The sequence below is a fragment of the Cucumis melo genome, chromosome 10 (assembly GCF_025177605.1).
Source record: "Cucumis melo cultivar AY chromosome 10, USDA_Cmelo_AY_1.0, whole genome shotgun sequence".
In the NCBI taxonomy this organism is placed as follows: Eukaryota; Viridiplantae; Streptophyta; class Magnoliopsida; order Cucurbitales; family Cucurbitaceae; genus Cucumis; species Cucumis melo.
In genome coordinates, this window is record NC_066866.1 from 2,930,095 (window position 1) to 2,949,793 (window position 19,699).

At 34.5% G+C, this 19,699-nt stretch overlaps 5 protein-coding genes across 8 annotated transcripts; 3 read left to right on the forward strand and 2 right to left on the reverse strand.

Annotated features, from left to right (window-relative positions):
- The first annotated feature begins 887 nt into the window (after window positions 1-887).
- On the forward strand, window positions 888-3,214 carry LOC103489081 (pathogenesis-related thaumatin-like protein 3.5). Its single transcript, XM_008448085.3, has 3 exons — window positions 888-1,522; window positions 2,026-2,299; window positions 2,850-3,214. Exons 1-3 carry the CDS (start codon window positions 1,042-1,044, stop codon window positions 3,013-3,015), a joined length of 921 nt encoding a protein of 306 aa, XP_008446307.2. The 5' UTR covers window positions 888-1,041; the 3' UTR covers window positions 3,016-3,214.
- A 1,233-nt stretch (window positions 3,215-4,447) lies between these two features.
- Window positions 4,448-5,751, forward strand: LOC103489077 (uncharacterized protein At1g27050). Its single transcript, XM_008448079.3, has 2 exons — window positions 4,448-5,000; window positions 5,264-5,751. Exons 1-2 carry the CDS (start codon window positions 4,668-4,670, stop codon window positions 5,501-5,503), a joined length of 573 nt encoding a protein of 190 aa, XP_008446301.1. The 5' UTR covers window positions 4,448-4,667; the 3' UTR covers window positions 5,504-5,751.
- A 923-nt stretch (window positions 5,752-6,674) lies between these two features.
- LOC103489079 (ultraviolet-B receptor UVR8) lies at window positions 6,675-9,858 on the forward strand. Of its 4 annotated transcripts, none has more exons than XM_008448080.3 (8): window positions 6,681-7,099; window positions 7,318-7,470; window positions 7,770-7,928; window positions 8,236-8,400; window positions 8,686-8,817; window positions 8,948-9,034; window positions 9,135-9,236; window positions 9,318-9,858. In XM_008448080.3, the coding sequence occupies exons 1-8, from the start codon at window positions 6,901-6,903 to the stop codon at window positions 9,503-9,505; spliced, it is 1,185 nt and encodes a 394-aa protein (XP_008446302.2). In that variant the 5' UTR covers window positions 6,681-6,900; the 3' UTR covers window positions 9,506-9,858. The 4 variants fall into 4 exon arrangements, with proteins under 4 accessions (XP_050947120.1, XP_008446302.2, XP_050947121.1 ...); XM_008448081.3 differs by having other exon boundaries at window positions 6,687-7,099; window positions 9,138-9,236; window positions 9,318-9,682; XM_051091163.1 differs by lacking the exon at window positions 7,770-7,928 and having other exon boundaries at window positions 6,675-7,099; window positions 9,318-9,682.
- Window positions 9,631-13,698, reverse strand: LOC103489080 (protein PTST homolog 2, chloroplastic). The gene is made up of 8 exons (XM_008448084.3): window positions 12,735-13,698; window positions 12,139-12,256; window positions 11,658-11,853; window positions 11,377-11,576; window positions 10,939-11,084; window positions 10,717-10,864; window positions 10,004-10,072; window positions 9,631-9,924 (listed from the first exon to the last, which is right to left on the reverse strand). The coding sequence occupies exons 1-8, from the start codon at window positions 13,289-13,291 to the stop codon at window positions 9,829-9,831; spliced, it is 1,530 nt and encodes a 509-aa protein (XP_008446306.2). The 5' UTR covers window positions 13,292-13,698; the 3' UTR covers window positions 9,631-9,828.
- Window positions 13,699-16,286: 2,588 nt separating this feature from the next.
- Window positions 16,287-19,133, reverse strand: LOC103489076 (putative pentatricopeptide repeat-containing protein At5g40405). Its single transcript, XM_008448078.3, has one exon. The coding sequence runs from the start codon at window positions 18,160-18,162 to the stop codon at window positions 16,318-16,320; it is 1,845 nt and encodes a 614-aa protein (XP_008446300.2). The 5' UTR covers window positions 18,163-19,133; the 3' UTR covers window positions 16,287-16,317.
- Window positions 19,134-19,699: the final 566 nt, after the last annotated feature.

Below are 19,699 nucleotides of genomic sequence, written 5' to 3' on the forward strand. Positions count from 1 at the left end.
CCTTTCAACGACCAAATATTAAAATAAATAAACAAATTATTATGGAAAACTTCCATTATTATCAAAACACATTTTGGAGAGAAAGAAAGAATGAGTTTGACAGAACACACGAAGAGTGAGAGAAAAGTAAAGGATATATCAAATGGAAGAGAAGAGAATATATAGGATTTGGTTGAAATTAATTAAAAAAAAAAAAAAAAAGGTATACAAAACATTAATTCAAAAAGGAAGTAATAAAATAATATAAGAGAAACTATTTTTTAAAAAAATATATATATTTTTAACGACATCTATCCTTTTCTTTTTTCATCTCAACTTTTTAAAAAATATATTAATCTCTAAACTTGTCACTGCGATTATTGTCAATTTTTTTTAATGTATTCAATATGAGATGAAATTAATCGAGTTTAAGAAAATAATGATATGATAGCGTTTTTTGGGTTAAAATTACTTATTTTGACAAATTTTCCTTATTATCTCTATGCAGAACTTTATTTTATTTAAAAAAAATTAGGAAGATTTATAGCTTTTTTTTGGTGTAAGAATTGATGGGATAGTTGGCCAAAGTTTGAAGCAATATGGTCAAAATTGCAATGATTTTTTTTTCTTCACTAAACTTTAAATAGCGTTTTTTTTGCTTCAAACAAAAGCTATCAAAGTCTCATATTTGGGGGTTTTTTTTTTTAATTTTATTTTTATAATAAAATGACACAAATGCTATAATTTCTTGTAGTTGGTGTCTTGTGTAATTGGCAAAAGGAAGGAATTACTTATGCAAAAGGACTTTAATAGAAAACAAAATACTAAACCTCAACAACTCATCTTACGGCTGAGAATAATAATTCACATTCCCACAATATCCCCCTCTTAAAGTATAGTAATATTTCAAAATTATTCAAACGACACATTTCAAATAATACCTCCATACATACATACATATATATATATATATATATAAATAGATATATAACTTAGCTTCCATTTTCTCTTCCCCCAAAAACCAAAAAGAAAAGAAAAACCCAACAGAAAGACTCCAACAAAATGAATTTTGCCAATTTCTTCTTTCTTATAATCCCCATTCTAATTGCTTCCTTCTCCCCTTCTCATGCTTCCATCTTCACCGTCACAAACAATTGCCCTCATCCCATATGGCCCGGCACGCTTTCTGGGGCGGGCACACCGCCACTTCCCACGACGGGTTTCCGTTTGGAGTCTGGACAAAGCGTTAGAATCCCGTCGACTCCGGGATGGTCGGGACGGATATGGGGTAGGACGGGATGCAACTTCGACGAGTCGGGGATTGGGAAATGTCAAACGGGAGATTGTGGGGGAAGGCTGGAATGTGATGGGAATGGTGCTACTCCTCCAGCTTCCTTGTTTGAAATCACTGTGGGTGTTGGAGATGATAAAGATTTCTATGACGTTAGTATTGTTGATGGCTATAATTTGCCACTCGTTGTTGTGCCAAGAGGTGTTTATGGGCCTTGTAATGCCACAGGATGTTCTTACGATCTCAATTTAGGTGCGTGCTTAAACGATTTGCTTGTTTCTTTCCATAAATATTTCAAATCAACGTATTAATATTTTATTATCTAATTTTTGTCGATATATATATGAACGAGGGTAAACAAATATAAATTTCAATCTATATATAAAAATAAAATTGTTATCAAACATAAACTTTGTTTTTTTTTATCTTAATTCGGGTTTTCCTTTAATATAATATTTGAATTTTCAATCAAATTCAAAAAAATTAAACAAAATAAAAGTTTCTTTTTTCTAAAAAATACATCTTTAAATTTTAGAAACAAAATAAACAAACGATACGATCATTATCAAAATAGTTTATAATCTAATGAATTCTAGTAAATTCTCATTATGCATTAAATTTATTATATTTGGTAAACTATATTCAACTTGTAATATAGAAATTTAGGGGTTAAATTAATTAATTTTGGAATTGAATAATGAACATATATATATATATATATATATATATATATATGTATATATATATGTTTGTAGGTTGCCCAAAAGAGCTGCAAGTAGTGGGGGGAGAGAACGGTGGAGTACAAGGGGGAGTGATTGCATGCAAAAGCGCTTGTGAGGCTTTTGGGCTTGATCAATATTGCTGCAGTGGACAATTCTCAAACCCTAATACATGCCATCCATCCATTTACTCCTCCATTTTCAAACATGCTTGTCCAAAGGCTTATAGTTATGCTTATGATGATGGCACCAGCACTTTCACTTGCAAAGCTTACGACTATACTATTGTTTTCTGCCCCGACGCCACTGGGTATGTTTATCGTTGCTTAAGCTTTACTCATTCTAGCATTATCTACTACGTACTATTTAACTTTTTTCATAATATTTTTAGATCACTTGAATGTATATCTCCTTAAATTTCGATTAAAATGATTCTTTAAGTTTATTTAAAAGCTTTAGGGTTAGTAATTAAGGAAATTTTAATTGGGAATCTAAATTGATTTGTTTAATAATAAAAGTTTAGAGTTTGTTCGTTGATTAATGCACTCATGAAAGTTCAAGATTTAATTAATAAATTGATACAAACCCTAAACGATTGTAGAGATGTAAATAGGTAACTTTCTAATCTTTACTTTCTTACGATCCCACATTGAAAAAAAATGAAAGAAGCCAATCTAACATCTTTATTAACTTATAAGATACATGATTTTGAGATCGAATCTATGTTAATTGATAGTCGGACAATATTACAAACTTTATCTAAAACAAGTGATTTTTTTTTTTTAATAATTTAGTTTAGTTTAAGGGTATGTGTTTTATACTAACAAGTGATGGAATTAATTAATTGGATATTAATGCAGATCAAAAAGAGCAACAAATGAAACAATAAGCACTCCACCAGGAATGGAAGACCCAACAGATGGGGAATTCATACATTTGGTTTCATCATCAACCATTCTCCAAGTCTTACCCTTTTCTTTAGTAATTATTAATGTATTACTCATCTTCATCAACTTACTTTTCTAATTTTCATCCCAAAAATTATTAAATCTCTTCATGCAAAGAGGCCTTAATTATGGATTATTGATCATGATATGTTTCTAATTAAAAACCCTAACACCTTTGCCCTTTGATTGCCAACATCCATGGCTAACCTTTCAAATTTGTATGGAAACTTTATATTAATGTAAAAGATTAGGGCTTGCGAGTGATCATTTTATTTTAATTTGTTCTTACAATATTTTTGCTGAATCGGAAGGAATTCATTTTAATATTTCAAGCATTTTTTTTTTGTTTGGAATTCAATCAACTTTTAAAGGATTTCAGATTAGGTATAATACAAGTAATTATAGGTTATTTATTTGATCTTAAAAATAATTAATCCAGGAAATGCGACAAAAAAAAATGCTCAATATTATATACTACGTAAAAAAAAGTTATATCCTCTTCTATATCACTTACCCAACTCGTCGATCGTTATAATTAACATAATCTTTAATAGTTTTTTAGTCACTACAACCATACATATGTTTCCTCTCTTATTTGGAGATAAGAAAAACATGTTATATATGTTCAACAACTTGTTAGTTTTTGAAGTTTTTAATTGTCGATTTCGATATACTTTATTCTATGTTCGATAAACCAATATTGGTGTCTTAAAATAGCCTTTTTATCCATAGACATCACAAAATAATATTTTACTTTGTTGGTCATATTTGTAAATTTCAAATAGTATTGCTAAGTTTACAATTTTTATACTTTTTTGTCATTCTTACGATAACCCTAAGATTTTCCTTAGAAAAAACTAACAATATGTCTCTCATTACAAATTTGATAATATATAAACTAAATTAATGTAATTTAATATGCAAGAACTATATAGGAATTAAATATATGTTTTCTATTTTTTAAATATCAAAGATTGAAAAACCAAATCTTGGAATTATCCTGACTTCTCTTATAGAAATTATTGGAAGTTGGATACTTGGGGTCCATTGTTATACTAGAAAAATATATATCAAAGACAAAAGGTAAATATTAAAAACAATTGAAATTTTCATAAATATAACAAGCTGTAAAATATTTATGGTCTATAAAACATGTTTTATATTCTCTTTCTTTCATTTCTTCTTTCAATCGTATATCGAATATAAAATATTTACTTTTTTTTCAAACTTTATTTGGTTCAAAATCGTGTAACAAATATTTTAGCTAGCAAAATCTATCAAATAATTAAAAAAAGGTTCATTTAGATTTGTGTGATCATAAGAAATAAAAGAGAGTGTATAAGCAAATTAAACTTATGCGTTGTTGACAGGACATTTTATATATTTTTCATACAGTTTTTTTCATTTTTAGGATTGTAAATATTTAATATTTGTTATATTCTTTTAAAAGGGTTTGAAAATAATTGGAAGAATTGCTACGACATGTCTCATCAACAACAACAACAAAAAAAAAAAAATCTAAAAATATATAATTTTGAAGAAAAGGAAGAAGAAATGTGTGAGGAAGTGGTGTACTAAAAAAGTGTTCAAAATGCATCAAATATTTTCAAAATTAAAACTGTCAAAGTTTCCTTTTTTTTTTTTTTTTTTGCTTTCTTGATGTTGTGAAAATTTTCTATACATTATCTTTTTAGCGCCACCCATTCTCAGCCGCCGCTCAACCGACGAGCCATGGGTCGGAAGAGAGATAAACCCTACCCTTCCTCCCACCTTCCTACCTCTGCCGCTAAGAGGCGACGCCCTCCGCCGTCTACGGTGGACGATGATTTGGAAAAGCCCGTGTCTAAACCTGCGCCACCGCTTGCCCTAGTCGTCGTTGACCTTCCTTCACAATGTTCGGTCCTTGACTTGAAGTCCCGGTTTGAGATCTACGGATCCATTTCCCGCATCCGAATCGACCGTGATTGTGTTGGCTACATCACTTATCGCACTAAAGACTCCGCCGATGCTGCCATGACCGCTGCCCTTGATCCCTCCTTCGCCTTCACTATTGATTCCAAAAAGGTACCTTCTTCTCTCTGCACTTATGGAGTAGTAAATTGAAGCTATTGCTGTGATCATTCTTGTTGTGTAGAGACATATGTACCAAATTTAGTCTAATTTCTACTGTTATCTACAAATCTCGCAAAAAATCTTCACACCCATCTGAATTTAGGTCCTGATTTTGCGTGCAAATATCTATAATTATCTAGGGATTACGACTAAATTTGGATTTTCTGCTCTGATACTTATCATTCTGAATGATGAAATTGAGTACAATTCCACAGGTTCAGGTACTATGGGCGAATGATCCTCAAGTCCAATGGCGACAAGGGATTAACGTTGGTGTTAACAAGAATAAGGAATTATCTTCAAAGCTCTTGCGGGCAGAGGTGCCACTAAGCAGACATGGAAGAAGCAATAAGCTTGCTTCAACCATTGTCAACCCCAGAAGAAGCAACAGCTCTTCAAGGTCAGATGTGCCTTTCAGGGGCAGAGAAGTTGTTGCTTATGATGATATTCTCTAAGTTCACAGATTGCATCTCACAGATTGCGTCAGATGTGCCTTTCAGGGGCAGAGAAGTTTTCTCCTTTTCATTTAGTGTGGTGGTATAGTGTAGTATAGATCGAGTTCTTAAGTGTACAATTAATTTATGTCAGTTGTCTCATATTCCCTTATTAATTCTTCTTGATTCAAACTTCTTTATGATCCTAAATCCAAGTTTGTATTAATCTGAAACTCAAGCTTTTCATCAAGGCTTAGTTGCTTACTTAATTACTATGTTCTTTTAGTCTTGCTTTGATCTTTGCCCCTTGCTATATGAGCTTCTTCTAGAGTATAGAGCTTCCTCTAACGGGACTATGTCTATGATCGGATCCCTTGAAGTTGTAGGTACGAGAACTTGACTAACATTATGTAAGAACTTCAATGGAGTGCTAGAGTGTACGATTTTCATATACACTGTATAGTTTTTCTTTTATTGAATTATGTTCTTGAACTTCCTTGGGACTAAGCAGGAACTGTTTCTGGCTTCTTCTGGACAATTTTGTAACAAAATATAAAGTTTCACTTTAAATATTGACAAAGTGCAGTTTTCATCTTGTGGTATTCTTTTGTTAAATAGGTAATGAGTTATATTATTATATATTTCATGTATAAATGGAACTATTTATGGAACGTATTGGATTTTTGTTAGGATCAATGTTTGTGGAGATTTAAAATTTCTCTCTTCAAAATATTGGGTGAAATAGTGAAAATTAAATAAATGGTAAAAATCTCAAACTGTAGAAGCAAAATAATGAAGGTCGACTCTTTATCATTATCATAGTAATTAATTGTACGCTAACTTTATTCATACTATTCCTCAAAGACTACTTAATCATATGCTAATTATTCATACTATTCCTCAAGCACTACTTAATCGTATTCCTAATTCTAATTAGTGTTGGTTTAGAGCGGCAAGTACGAAGAGTAAACACTGTTATATGAACCAGTTGAATATGAGTCTGATAGAGAAAGAGTTCTAATTTATGAGAGTATTATTATTAAATGATCTTAATTTCATCTTCACTAAAATCTTCAAACGAAACAATTAAAATGAGTCTAAAATTGGTGTAGTTGTTATAGGAATATAAGATTGCATTTCATTGCAAATGGAACCAAATTAATTTTAACCGTACTTACTTCAAATTACAAAATTGTATATATACCGGAAGATGGAATTGTCGGAAATTCATTCGCAATGTATCGGTGCCAAACTCGGGTCTCTCGTCGAAGTAAATTTTCGTCCTTCATCTCGGCGCTGCCCCACACTCCTCTGTCCTCCGCCGGAAAGTTCAAGCTGAGCAAATTACTTTAACAAAGAAAACGACAGCCCTAAATCAAGATTGGCGCTTGGCGCTTTGTTACTTGCAGAATTGATCGATGAATGATCCCCAACTAAAGGAAGACGACGTGGAGCAAGAGATATGGAGTTGGGGGGCAGGAACTGACGGCCAGCTCGGCACCGGCCGACTCGAGGATAACCATCTCCCCCAACTCGTGCGAACTCCGTCACTCTCCTCCGTCCCTGCCATCTCATTCCTCTCCTGCGGTGGCGCTCATGTCATCGCTTTGACTGCCGGTATCCGATCCTCCTCCACCATAAAAGGGTTCATCCAACGCCTCTGCCTTGTTCTTTGAGTCCTTTTGTTTTCCTTTTAGAATTGTTTTTGTTTGGTCTGTATACTGATTTCTATGTCCTGGGAATGTAAAAGAGTACAAAACAAAGTAATCAATATTCTGTAACGTATGAACTAAAGAGTTCAAGTTTTTGATTTAGTAGTACTAATGTTTTTGAAGGTGGTGGGGTGCTTACTTGGGGAAGAGGCAATTCAGGGCAGTTGGGGCTGGGAGACATGATAAGCAGCTTACACCCTAAGCCAGTGATGAGGCTGGGGAGCTACATCATAACCCAAGTTTCTGCTGGATGGAGCCATTCTGGTTTTGTTTCAGGTCGGTATATTAGGCTAGTTTGATAACAATCTCGTTTGTTGTTTTTGGTTTTTTTGAAAATTAAGTCTATTTTATTTTCATTTCTTACAATAATCTGGCTTGGTTTTAGACAATATTGGTAGATACAAAGCATGAAATTTAGAGGTGGGATGAGTGTTTGTAGGCATAGTTTTTTAGAACAAAAATCCAAAAACGAAATGGTTGTCAGGACCTTCATTATTGGTTTTTCTTCTTTATGAAGTTTTGCAGTACGTCTTTCAGTAGATCCCTTTTTCCATTCTTATGGTTTATTGTTGTAGATGAGGGAAAGCTTTATACTTGTGGGGATGGCTCATTTGGGCAGTTAGGGCATGGTGATTACCAGTTACGTTGCTTCCCTGATGAGGTCCTGTTTTTCTCTGATAAACATGTTGATCAGATTGCGTGTGGGATGCGCCACTCGCTTGCATTGGTAAAAGGTACATAAAAGTTTGGATGCATATAATCCTTGTAATATAATGTTACTTGAATCATTACCCATGTTTTCTTTAGTTATATTGCTAATGCAACTGCCACATGTTCTACCTTTTTTATGTCTATATCTGGGGTTGTCAATAATTTTGTATGTTCTGCCTTCTCTCCTTTTAACGAATCAACTGAAATTAGTTATCCAAGTTGTAGATCTTTTGGTGAATATCTTCAACCTCCATTGGTAGCTTTTTAAGTCTATGGCTATGCCAATGCAGTTCTTCTCAAATTTTGACAATGATGATGATGATGATGCAGGCTGTTCTGGTGAGCAAGTTTACGGATTTGGAGCTGGGAAACGGGGTCAATTGGGTATCTCTAAGAAGATTCAGACTGTTAATCTTCCCATACTTTCTTCCGAGTTGGAAGCTGCTGAAATAGTTGGCATAGCTGCTGGTGGAGATCATAGTGCTGCTTTATCCAGTGAGCATCAAATTTTCTTTTTATCCATATTAATTCCTCCAGTAAATTTGTACTTGGGCATTATTTTGAGACGTTTTGTATACAAGCCTTGCTACGAAACCCCTTTCTATTGGTATTATTTCGGGCGTGGTCGGTGTGCTATATATGTTAAGTACATACAGCCACTATCTATTACATGGAAACTCCTGTCAAGAATGATTTTCTAAGTGCTTAAAAAAGTGTTTGTAAGATCTATTGAGGACATTCAACCAAACCGTTGTTATATGTTGGCTGCTATTGCTTCAGCTGAAGGGCATCTCTACACTTGGGGAAGGGGATTCAAGAGCAATTCAGATGTATATTCTCCTCAACATCTACCTTCGCCTTCATCGTTCAGTAAAGTTGCCCTTGGATGGAATCATGCACTAGTGTTAACTGGTATTAACATTCATTTCACTTATTATTTAATTGAATAGTAATTCCACCCATGCGCTTTCAGTTTTACGAGGATTATATACATGTGATGATAATCTTCATGTTAAGTGGCAACCCTCCCTATCTTGAACAGATGAAGGGGAACTTTATATGCTTGGTGGCAAACATCACGGAGCGCTGAGTGATTCTGAAATGCTAAATGCGATGAAGTTTCTGCCTGGTAAAGGAATTAACTTCACTATTTGCCATTGTAACAAGCAAACCAAAACCATTCGAGTTGCTTGCTGATTACCACTTGATATGGGATTTTCATTGCATAGCAGGCGATTTCAAGGAAGATAATTTCCAAGCAATCCCTGCTCTTAGTGGAATAAAAGTTTTGGACATTGCAGCTGGGGCCGAGCATTCTGTAATTGTTACAGGCATGGTTTGTGAAGTTGTTGGTTGATAAGATATCATTTTTTTGCCGTCCTTACATTGTTCTAGTTGTATTGATTGTGCAGAGGATGGAGGTGTAAAGACTTGGGGTTGGGGGGAGCATGGTCAGCTTGGTTTGGGAGATACATGTGACCACACCAATCCACAAACGGTGAATCTAAACCTCAAACTTGAGAGTACTGCTTATGACGTCAAGGTCTATTGTGGCAGTGGCTTTACAGTTGCCGTTGCAACATCCAATCTCCGCAATTGAAACTGCATTTCCCTTTGGAGAAAACTCCATTGTATGATTTTTAACCTCTCAATTCGATCAGTTGAAAAAAAAAAGGGGGCGATGTGGATAGCAAGAAAAGCGATATTGCATTAGCCATAACAAGCTGAAATGAATCTTCAACAACTTTTATTGAGCTAATCAAGTTTTGTGGCAAAATTGTCCTATCTATCTATATTTTTACATCGTGGATGGAGACTAGAAGAAAACTAAACTAGAAGTTGAGAGAGAGGCAATGTAATTTGAACGAATATGCTACAATGGCACCCGGAAAAAAAAGAATATAAAAAGCCTGGTGTAAACTGTTAAGTGATAATCAGTAGATTATTTTCATATCCACTGGTGTTAACAATTGGGCGTAATGGATCGATCTTCCATTGGCCATCAACAATGAATTTAATCTGCATATAGCAAAAAATTGTGTTATGTTTGCTCAAAAAGCAGAAACTAAGTGAATAGAAATTCTAAAGAATAACCAACCTCGTATTTTCCAGGATACAGCTTTAGGAACAAGGAGAAAACCCCCGTGCTGGATCTTTCCATCTTCCTCTGCAGAATGAGCAACCGAGTAAGATTATATGAGATGAACGAATAAAACCAACACAAAACTGTGCAGTTTTTTCTTCGGTTTATGAAATTTCCAAACATATAGACACTTTTCCTACTACAATCAATAGAACATCATGTGCCTGAGCAATAGCCATCTGACAACAGTTATCTTTCATACAATTTGATCTAAAGGAAACCAAGGTCAAAAAATGTAAATCCATTGCAACCAAGTCATTCACCATCCTCAAAAGAAGTGGAGTTTATCAAAATAGAAAGTCCTTGTTATTTGTAATGGTTAAAAAAACCGTACTCTCTACGAAAAGGTCACTCAGCTGGCAGAAAATATACTAGGGAGAGAAATGGAGGGTAAGAAAACTAACAGCCCACAGTGTTCTTTTGTGTCGTGGATGATCTTATTGAGAAGCCCAACTGCTGAGCTACCACATATGCCAATATGTCACTTCTTTCAAATGAAAGTGCTAGTCACATTTCAATACGTAGGCAAGCAAAACAGTCTAGAGCCGTGACAGAGGAACCAATCCCACGTTACAGATTCCAATGTTAGTTTTAATTTTTAAATGTGCTTCCTAGGTTATTTCAACTGTCAAATTAAAGCAAATAATCAAATAGGAATTATTTTTTACCTGGGTTGACCAACCATCAAATGATCCTACTAAGAGAACCTCTGATGCAGAATTAGGCCAGACCACGCAAGCAGTACGAAGTAGTTGCAAAGCTCTGCGAGCACAATTGATCCTCTTCTGTTTCTCCTCTATCACCTTTTGTGCATCACTGAAAAGACTTAAAGTCATTGATACTTCCATAGTTAAAACAAAACACTATGCAAAACACAAGTTTCCCCGTACATAATTGTCAATGCCATCTTTCCTTCTATCACGGCTATCTTTGCTCGTATAGACCGTAGCTTGTCCTTGGCAGTCAGAATCTCATTTTCTTGAAACTCAAAAGCATCCGAAAGTTCCAGCAAATCATCAGAAGATTTATTTTGACCCTAATGATCATGATAATAATAAACAGGCAGGTCAATATTTTATTGTATTTAACATTATTGCTCAACAAGAGATTCATACGTTTTATCAATATTATTAGACTAGTAGGCATCTTTTACTTTATTAAGATCTTTCTCCAGTTCCAGAAGAAGAAATGATAGAATCGAGTATCATCCATTAAAATCAAGCATATGTAGAATGTCAGTCGTTTGAAACAAAATCTAGTTGCAGAATAAACAATAACAAAATCTAGTTGCAGAATAAACAATAACAAAATCTAGTTGCAGAATAAACCTTCTCAGACACAGATGCAGCATTAGATTTCAATGAGCCAATTACGGACGAGAGTTCCAACTCCATGTTCTGAAGGTGATGTCGTAGTTGATCGTGATTCATTTCTTTCTCAGAGTTTGAATTGGTAGGATCCCCTCTATATCCTAGTGTTTCATTCCTCAGAACATCCGACACCTTCCCGCTCAAAGCAATTTCAGAAACTGTACATATAAAAAATCAGTGGATATGAACTTTTATATCACAGAAACCAACAGATGAATATATATGAATAAATGAAAAACCTTCAAACTCTTCATCTTCAAGATCTGTCTTGACTGTGTTCCAACTTCTCTGCACCTCAGAACTAACAGAACCTCCAAAATCGTTAACTTTCACGCAAGAAGAACCTTGAGTAAGATAGCTCTCGAAATCGCTCCATTTTCCTTGTTTGGCGCTCAGTGGTGTGCTGATAGTGCTTCCTCGTAGATCGGCAACTGTCTTTTGCCATGCAAGAAGCATCACAAGTTAAGTTTCAGCCTTTTCCGATACTCATTTCAAAGTTCAAAAAGCAAAAAATAAAGCCATGGCACGAGCACGGCCAATGCTGACAAGCAATGGGAAAATATCCTGCATCAAACTCTATACATATCTTTCAGCCTCGTTACTCTAACAAGTACTTAATATGGGAGAAAGAAACCAGATGATCTCTATTACACCTTTAATTACGAACAACCTAGCTCAGATTAGGCACATCACTCTATTGAATCACTACAGCAAGCTTACCTCCATTGCTGTTGTTTCAGGATGCAAATTTTTTCCAGCTCCAAAGGTCGCATTTCTTTCTTTTTCTAATCGATTCAGCATACCCTCAATCCCAGACTCATGCTCAGCATCAGTTTCTCTGCGGAAAGGAAAGCATGCAAGACTTATCACCCTTACAAATATTGGTAATAGTAGACAAAACTAGACTCAACAAGGAAAACTCAATACTCTGTCGTTACAATGATTATTAAGGTACCCAGATTTATGTTATTTTGCTTCAATTTCTCAAACAAGAAGAAATCATCTTATAATTTCTCCATGAGAAAATGTATTTTAAGGTTGAAAACTCATTAGAAACCCCCCTAAATGAATCTTTTAATAAAATCAGGGGCAGATAGGGTAGGGGGAGCCGGAGAAAAATTATCTTTCGCAACATAACACAATTCTTTGTCCTTGTAATCATTTAGGTTTCCTTTCAATGGCAAGCTATAACACACCTTGAAGATAGCTGGTAATGAATTTCAAGATAATAGCATTTTGACGCAAATAGTTACTTTTGTAAGTATTTGTTTCAAATGAAGAAGAAAGAAACTAAGATGTTATAATGGAATCCTCACAGTGATCTACCGGTGAATGAAGATGATGTAGCTGACGAAGCAATAGAAGAAAGAGGCGTCGTATATTTCTGTCTTTCGTCGCACTTAAAACTATCCCAATCAGTGTCGAAGATAGACTTCTGTTCATCGAGACAGAATTGTCCAATACCCCCATATTCTTCTTCGTTCAAATCCCATCCAAGACAAAGCCAACCACCTTTCTTGACAATAGCATCCACCAAATCCTCCCTGCCACCCTCAATCAAGTCTTTCTTACTCGGAAACGCTTCAGAGTCTCTTGAACTTTTCATAAACTCCAATATCTCCGCCTCCAACGAGAAATCCCCTTCTCTACCCAAATCTTTACACCTCGTCACAAACCCAGAACAACCAAAGAACATACCTTTGGAAGACAAAAGCGCACACCTCCTTTCCGTGGCAACCATATGATACGAATTCCATCCCCATCTCGAGTTAGGAACAAAAGCAATGGAGGGTAACATGGAAGAGCTCAAACATCTAAACTCGGTTGGGAAGATGAAACAAGGAGTGGTGAATACGTTGGTGAAGACGAGCATGGCTCAGGCATTTCGTCGAACAACTGGTGCTCAGAGAAAAAGAAACACCCAGAAAAGGGTAAAAGGGTAGAGCAACGGAGAAAGAAAGACACAGTTACCGATGCAACGGAACAAAACTGGTGGGAAATGCAAGGCGCATTAATTAAGTATAGCAATGAGATAACCCGGCGTTAAAGGAACAGTCTTGGCTTGGGCAGAGGAGATAATTGGAGGCTTCATTTGCTTCAGAATTGATGGTTGGTTAGCACTTGGCAGTTGGGAAGTAATGGAGAAGCATCAAGAACGGTGGTTGGTTCAACAAATTGTGGCCGTCCCCTTCACCGGTGAACTAAGATACGATATGAAGATGGAAAAAAAAAACGGAGCGAAATGTGATGACTAAAATGGCTAACGGATAATTTATACGAACGACACTGCTTATTTTGTTTACATCTACACAAATATTGGCTCTCGAATTTACCAAAATGTCCCAGCATATATGGATATAAAATGTACATTTTTGGATATTTTTGTAACTTGCAAGATTATAGAAACAAAAAGTCATAATAAATACATATTTTGCATTTTTATTAATTAATTACAATATTTATTGCATTTTGTTGTTTTCTCTTTTATTGGAATCTATGGATGTGTGAAAAATCAATTGAAAAAAAAAATTGTAATAGCATGTACCATTTTGAAAATATGATATAATAAATATAGTACATTTTTTTTTAAATTATGTAAAAAAAATGCAACAAAATTCTCTCTTTTTAAAATACATGTTGTGATTATTTCTAAATTATCCATCAAAAACTTATTTCCTCTTCTCTTTTAATGTCCTAATTATCCTATTTTTCTTCTCCTACTTTTTAAGTTCCTAATCATTCTTTTTTGTACGAGAAAAACAATTTGTTATATTTCTTCTCCTTTTTCAAAGACTTAGTCATCATTTCTTACGAAGGAAAAACGATTTGTTCTTCCTGCTTAGAGTAGCAGTATTAAGTATATGAACGATAAAACATATCAAGAATATATTAGTAAAGTATATCTAACATATCGTTAAAGTAAATCACTATTAAGTATGTCAATCAAGTTTACAAAGTGTACATTGATAGTGTATCAGGTGTATCAATAGGACTTTAGACATATCAAATGTATTTGATCAATCAAGTGTATTAATGAAAAATACTAAGTATGTCTGCAGTATATCAGGCGTATAAAACATATCACGTGTATAAAAAATATCAAATTTGTTAAGTGTACCAGTAAAGTATAACAAGTTTATTAGCAGTGCATCTAGTGTATCAAACTTATTAGTGAAACATTTAAATATATCAAACTAATTAAGTGTATCAAGGCCTAAGGGGTATTAAGTATATCAAGAAAAATCAAGTGTTACGAAGTGTATTAAGGTCCAAAGTATACTTAGAAGTATCAAATGTATCAAGTGTCTTAAGAAATATATGGTATATCAAATGTATATCGGTAGCGAGGATATTCGTGACATTTTAACTCTTATATGTATGGGCTGAATTTTGCTTTTGTCATTTTTTACAAATGATAGATATCGTGTGCTATAAACTTAACTACTATCTTCTTTTGCTTAACGCAAAAGTGTCACAAAAGTACTTTCATTATAGTCTTATGATAAGTATTCTTTTTACTTTAGTAAACGTCACGTCACTTTTTTTTAAAAGATGCTTATATGTTTTAAACAATAGATATAGAGAATATCACATTGAAATTTCTTAGAGACTACAAAAGTTACTTTGAGTTCTATTCTATTTTTCATCATTATATTCTCTAAATTATATAGTTTCAATAAAACTTAAAAAATTAGTATTAGTTGTTATTAGTATATTATTCAAAATTTTCAAAAAAGAAACAAAAGAAAAATCACTGTAAAAGGTTTGAGAAAAGTTTATTTTATGCAATTTCTTTAATAAAGTTATCAGTGCTATTTTCCAATTTCAATAAAAATAAATGGGGACAGAAGATTGATTTCAAGATTTGAAGTAAATGGACTAAATTTAAATATTTATAATTATACAAAAACATTATAATAAAACTCAATAACATAAATTAAAATGATGTTTATTGAATCAAAATGATATTTATGGAAGGATAAATTTTGACTAATCATAAGTTACTATGTCATCAGAACGAAAGATCATTTTTATTGAATTTATGACTAATTAAGTATTATTATCTCTAAACTAAAAATAGAAGATAAATATATGGTTAGATGTCTAATTGTGCTTAAAATTATAAGTGGGATAAGATCAAGTAATTAGAGTCAATTGCATCTGAAGAATCCGAGGTTCAAGTTCATGGCAAAATTTAGGCTAAAAAAAAAATACTAAGCTCATACCCAATTTCAATCAAGTCCAACAATCAAGCATAGAAGCAACAAACTCATTCCATAAAAAATCTCACAAAGATATTTTATCCATTCATTTTAAGAGATTCGAATAATTGAAAGTTGGAGCTCCAAAACTCTGAAGATCTAAATGTTGAAATTTTAAAGGTCTAAAGAATACAAGTCTTGTTTAACTAGTGCAAACTATTTACAAATGTATAAATCTCTAGAGTGTTTGAGTGTTTTGCTTGACACCATATACATCTTAAAGTTCTCTCTCTCGTAATTGAGTTTGATTTCTATTATTCAAATATACATTTTCACATACCCTTAAACTTAAAACAAATATACATTTTCACATGCCCTTAAACTTAAAACAAATATACATTTTCACATGCCCTTAAACTTAAAACAAATATACATTTTCACATGCCCTTAAACTTAAAACTTACAAGTAGTTGGGAACAAAAGTTTGTAATTATAATTGTTGAAAATATATATCTTTTTTGTAGAGTTCAACGCAAGAAAACAAATTCATGTTCACTTGTGCTTATAGTTTGTGATTTTATTTTTGTCACTATTGTTATGTCTTTAGTCATTTGTCTTTTTTTTTTTTTTTTTTTGTTTGAAAATGAAAGAAAGCAAAAGGAGATCTGAGGAAAAAAAAGTCATGGTGTGACTAATTTCACCAAAAATCCTTGCAAGAACACTCACCATCTTTGAAATGATGAAACCTATTCCTATCTCTCACAATAATCTCCCTCTCAAAAATTTTGGAAATCATCTTTGTTACATCATGGCAATCCCAACAAACTCTGAGGTTCTTCACTATTCTAATGGGCAACCCCTCCTTCAAACTAATCAATCCAAATGCAATTGCCATCTTCTCACTATGTTTACACAATGCATCTTCTTTTTCTTCTTCTTCTATATCAAATAGCACAGAGTTTGTACTTGCTACATAACCTGCTAACTTCAACCGTTTAGAGATCTCTCCCCACATTGTTTCAATCGCGTCGTAACTCGGGTGAGACTTGTCACCTACAAAGAATTCATGAACTTCTCCATTGACCTCCATAACACTGCAACCAGGGAGTTTGCTTATGCCTCCAGCTTTCATTGATTGGCGTACATTACTTACTCTTTCCCAGTTTCCCGTGTCAGCGTATATGTTCGATAACAAGACATAGGCACCGTGATTCTTGCCTTCAACCTCAATCAGTTTTCTCGAGGCAAACTCACCCAACTCCATATTCTTGTACATTCTACAGGCATTAAGCAAAGCTCCCCAAGCACCCGCATGTGGCTTAAGAGGCATGGTGTTGATGAAGTTTAGAGCCTCTTCTAATCGCCCCGCTCGACCATACAAATCCACCATACAACCATAGTGCTCATGCTTTGGTTCAATACCATGATCTCTCTTCATTGAGTCGAAATGTGAACGACCTTCATCAACGAATCCAACCACGCTACAACCTTTCAGAACAGAAATGAATGTGATTTCATTAGGGGCAATTCCTTCACGTTTCATAAGTGAAAACAGTTCAAGGCACTTCTGGCCATAACCATTCATGGCAAGCCCACCTATGGCAGTACTCCAGGTATATACATTCTTTTCATTCATTTCCCAGAAAACCTTCAATGCCTTATCAACATTTCCACATTTGAAATACATATCAACAAGTGCAGTACCCAAATTGACAGTCATCTGAATCTTGTTCTTTTCTATATAAGCATGTGCCCATTTCCCTTGGTCTAGTGCACCCAAGTGAGTGCAAGCTGTTACAACAGAAACCATAGACACCTCATTAACCTTGACACCATCCACTTGCATGAGCTTAAACAGATTCAAAGCTTCCCTTGATTGTCCCCTTTGAGCATAACCAGCAATCATAGCATTCCATGACACATAATCCCTCTGAGGCATTGAGTCAAACAGGTTTCGTGCAAAACCAATATCACCACATTTTGCACATGCACTCACCATGGTCGTTTGACAGACTAAATCTGGTTTCTGAACTGACTCAAACACACGATGGCATGAACTCAAACAACCCATTTCAGCATACATAAATATTAACCCACTTTCAACATGTGGGTCATATTCAAAACCTTGTTTGATGAGTGCACCATGAACAGCTGGACCTGCTTCACAAGCAGATTGGGCACAAGTCCGAACCAGAAAATTGAAAGTGTAATTGTCTGGTGACATAACATCATTGGATTGGAGAATTTTGTTGTAAAACTGGAAGCTTCTATGTGGGGTTAAGCTTTTGGAATAGGCTCTGATCATGGAGTTTAAGGCAAATAAGGTTGGTTTGGCACATTGGTCCAAAATTTGATTGGAATACAATAAATTGGTGGGGTTTTTTAGGGCAATGGATGCAACAAATTGGCCTAAAAGTTGGCGATTATTGAAAAGGCCATTAATTAGCAGTTGGGTGTGAATTTGTTTGAGCTCTTTGAGCGTGATGAAGGAATCAATCAAAGCAATTGTTGGGTGCTTTGCGATATTTCTTAAGGTGCTCATAAGTACTAATCATGTAGAAACAGAAGTCCAAATTCAGCAATCAGAGCCATCTAATATGTCTTTTTTAACTGTGTGAACTTTTATATCAAAAAAACCAACCTATGAATACATGAATAAACGAAAATTCTTCAAAATCTTCATCTTGATTAGTCCATACATTTCAAATCAAACAGCTCCGTTGTTCACTTTCAAATACAAAAAACGAACATTCTCATCCAAAATCCACCATATACCTTAATTAAAGACTCCAAATTAGTCCAAAACTTCCACCACCAACCTTTCACAAACCAGATACTACCCTGACATACTTTAATCGAGTCCAAACTAGTCCAAAGTGTGTTCACACTTGATGAACATTAACCAAACACTTAGAAATCTACCCAAACCCAACAACAAACAAATTCCAAGAGTTCGTAATAATATCCCAACACTTGAAACCAATTCGTTATAAGAATTAACAAAATAATCCTTACCCAAACTTACCGAAAAAGCTTCAATCCTTCAATACCGGAACTCGACCAAAGCTTATCCCAAAATCAAAATCGCTGCTGCCAAACTCCACGTTGCCGAAAACGTGACACTGAACGTATTGTTTATGCTGGAGCCTAAAGGGGAGAAGAAATGGTACCTCAAAACCCCAGACAATGTCGTCGGAATCGTGCTCACAAAGCAAGTCAGGGATTAATGGGTGAATGTGTCGGTCGTGGAGCAAGGGAACGCAGAAGACCACGTCAAACTGATAGGTCGAGATTGTCAGCTGGCGTCTCGTATGAAAAGTCGCCGGCGAAGAGATTGGCGGAGGAGGGTTGTCAATGGCTAAAGAGGAAGAGGAAGAAGGTGACGGGGTTTAGGGTTTTCTTTATACGGATTCAAATGGTAGTTAAAATGTTATTAGTTAGACTATAATTTTGACGTGTGAAAATCCTTACCATTCTATCGTCAATCTTTGAGCTTAGAGTATTGCAAAGTCGCGTTTGATTTTTATTGTACGAATCTACCATTTTTGTTTGGGAATGAATAAAAGAGAGCAAAAGAATCGCTCCCCATCTAAAAGAGTGTACTCTTACTTTTTGGGCTTAGAACGAAAGTGGGTTGGGCCCCCACAAAAAGGTTAGATAGTGGGCTTTGATCCATAAAAGAAATCTACTTGTAAATCTCGGACTTAACATTCACTTTTATGATAATGTTCCAGATTTGATTTTTGGCTATTAATTTTTTATGTGTGTAATGACTTATTGTCATTCTCTCTCTTCCATTGTCCTCTCCATGTGCAAATTCTAATGGAATATAATTACTTTCTTCGAATTTATATTTTACGATTTATACCGTTTTTGTTTTAGTTCTCCTTGTTATTGTCGTACGTCCTTAAAAGTGTGGTCTCTCCGATTACTGATTAAGGTTGTCACCTCGAAAAAACTTATGTTGTTATCTTGTGTTTGTGCCGAGAAACGCAATTGTGACAATCCTTTGATTATAGAACTCATACTACTGTAATTATTAATCGTAAGTATTGCTCTAGATCTTGGTGTGAATCGAT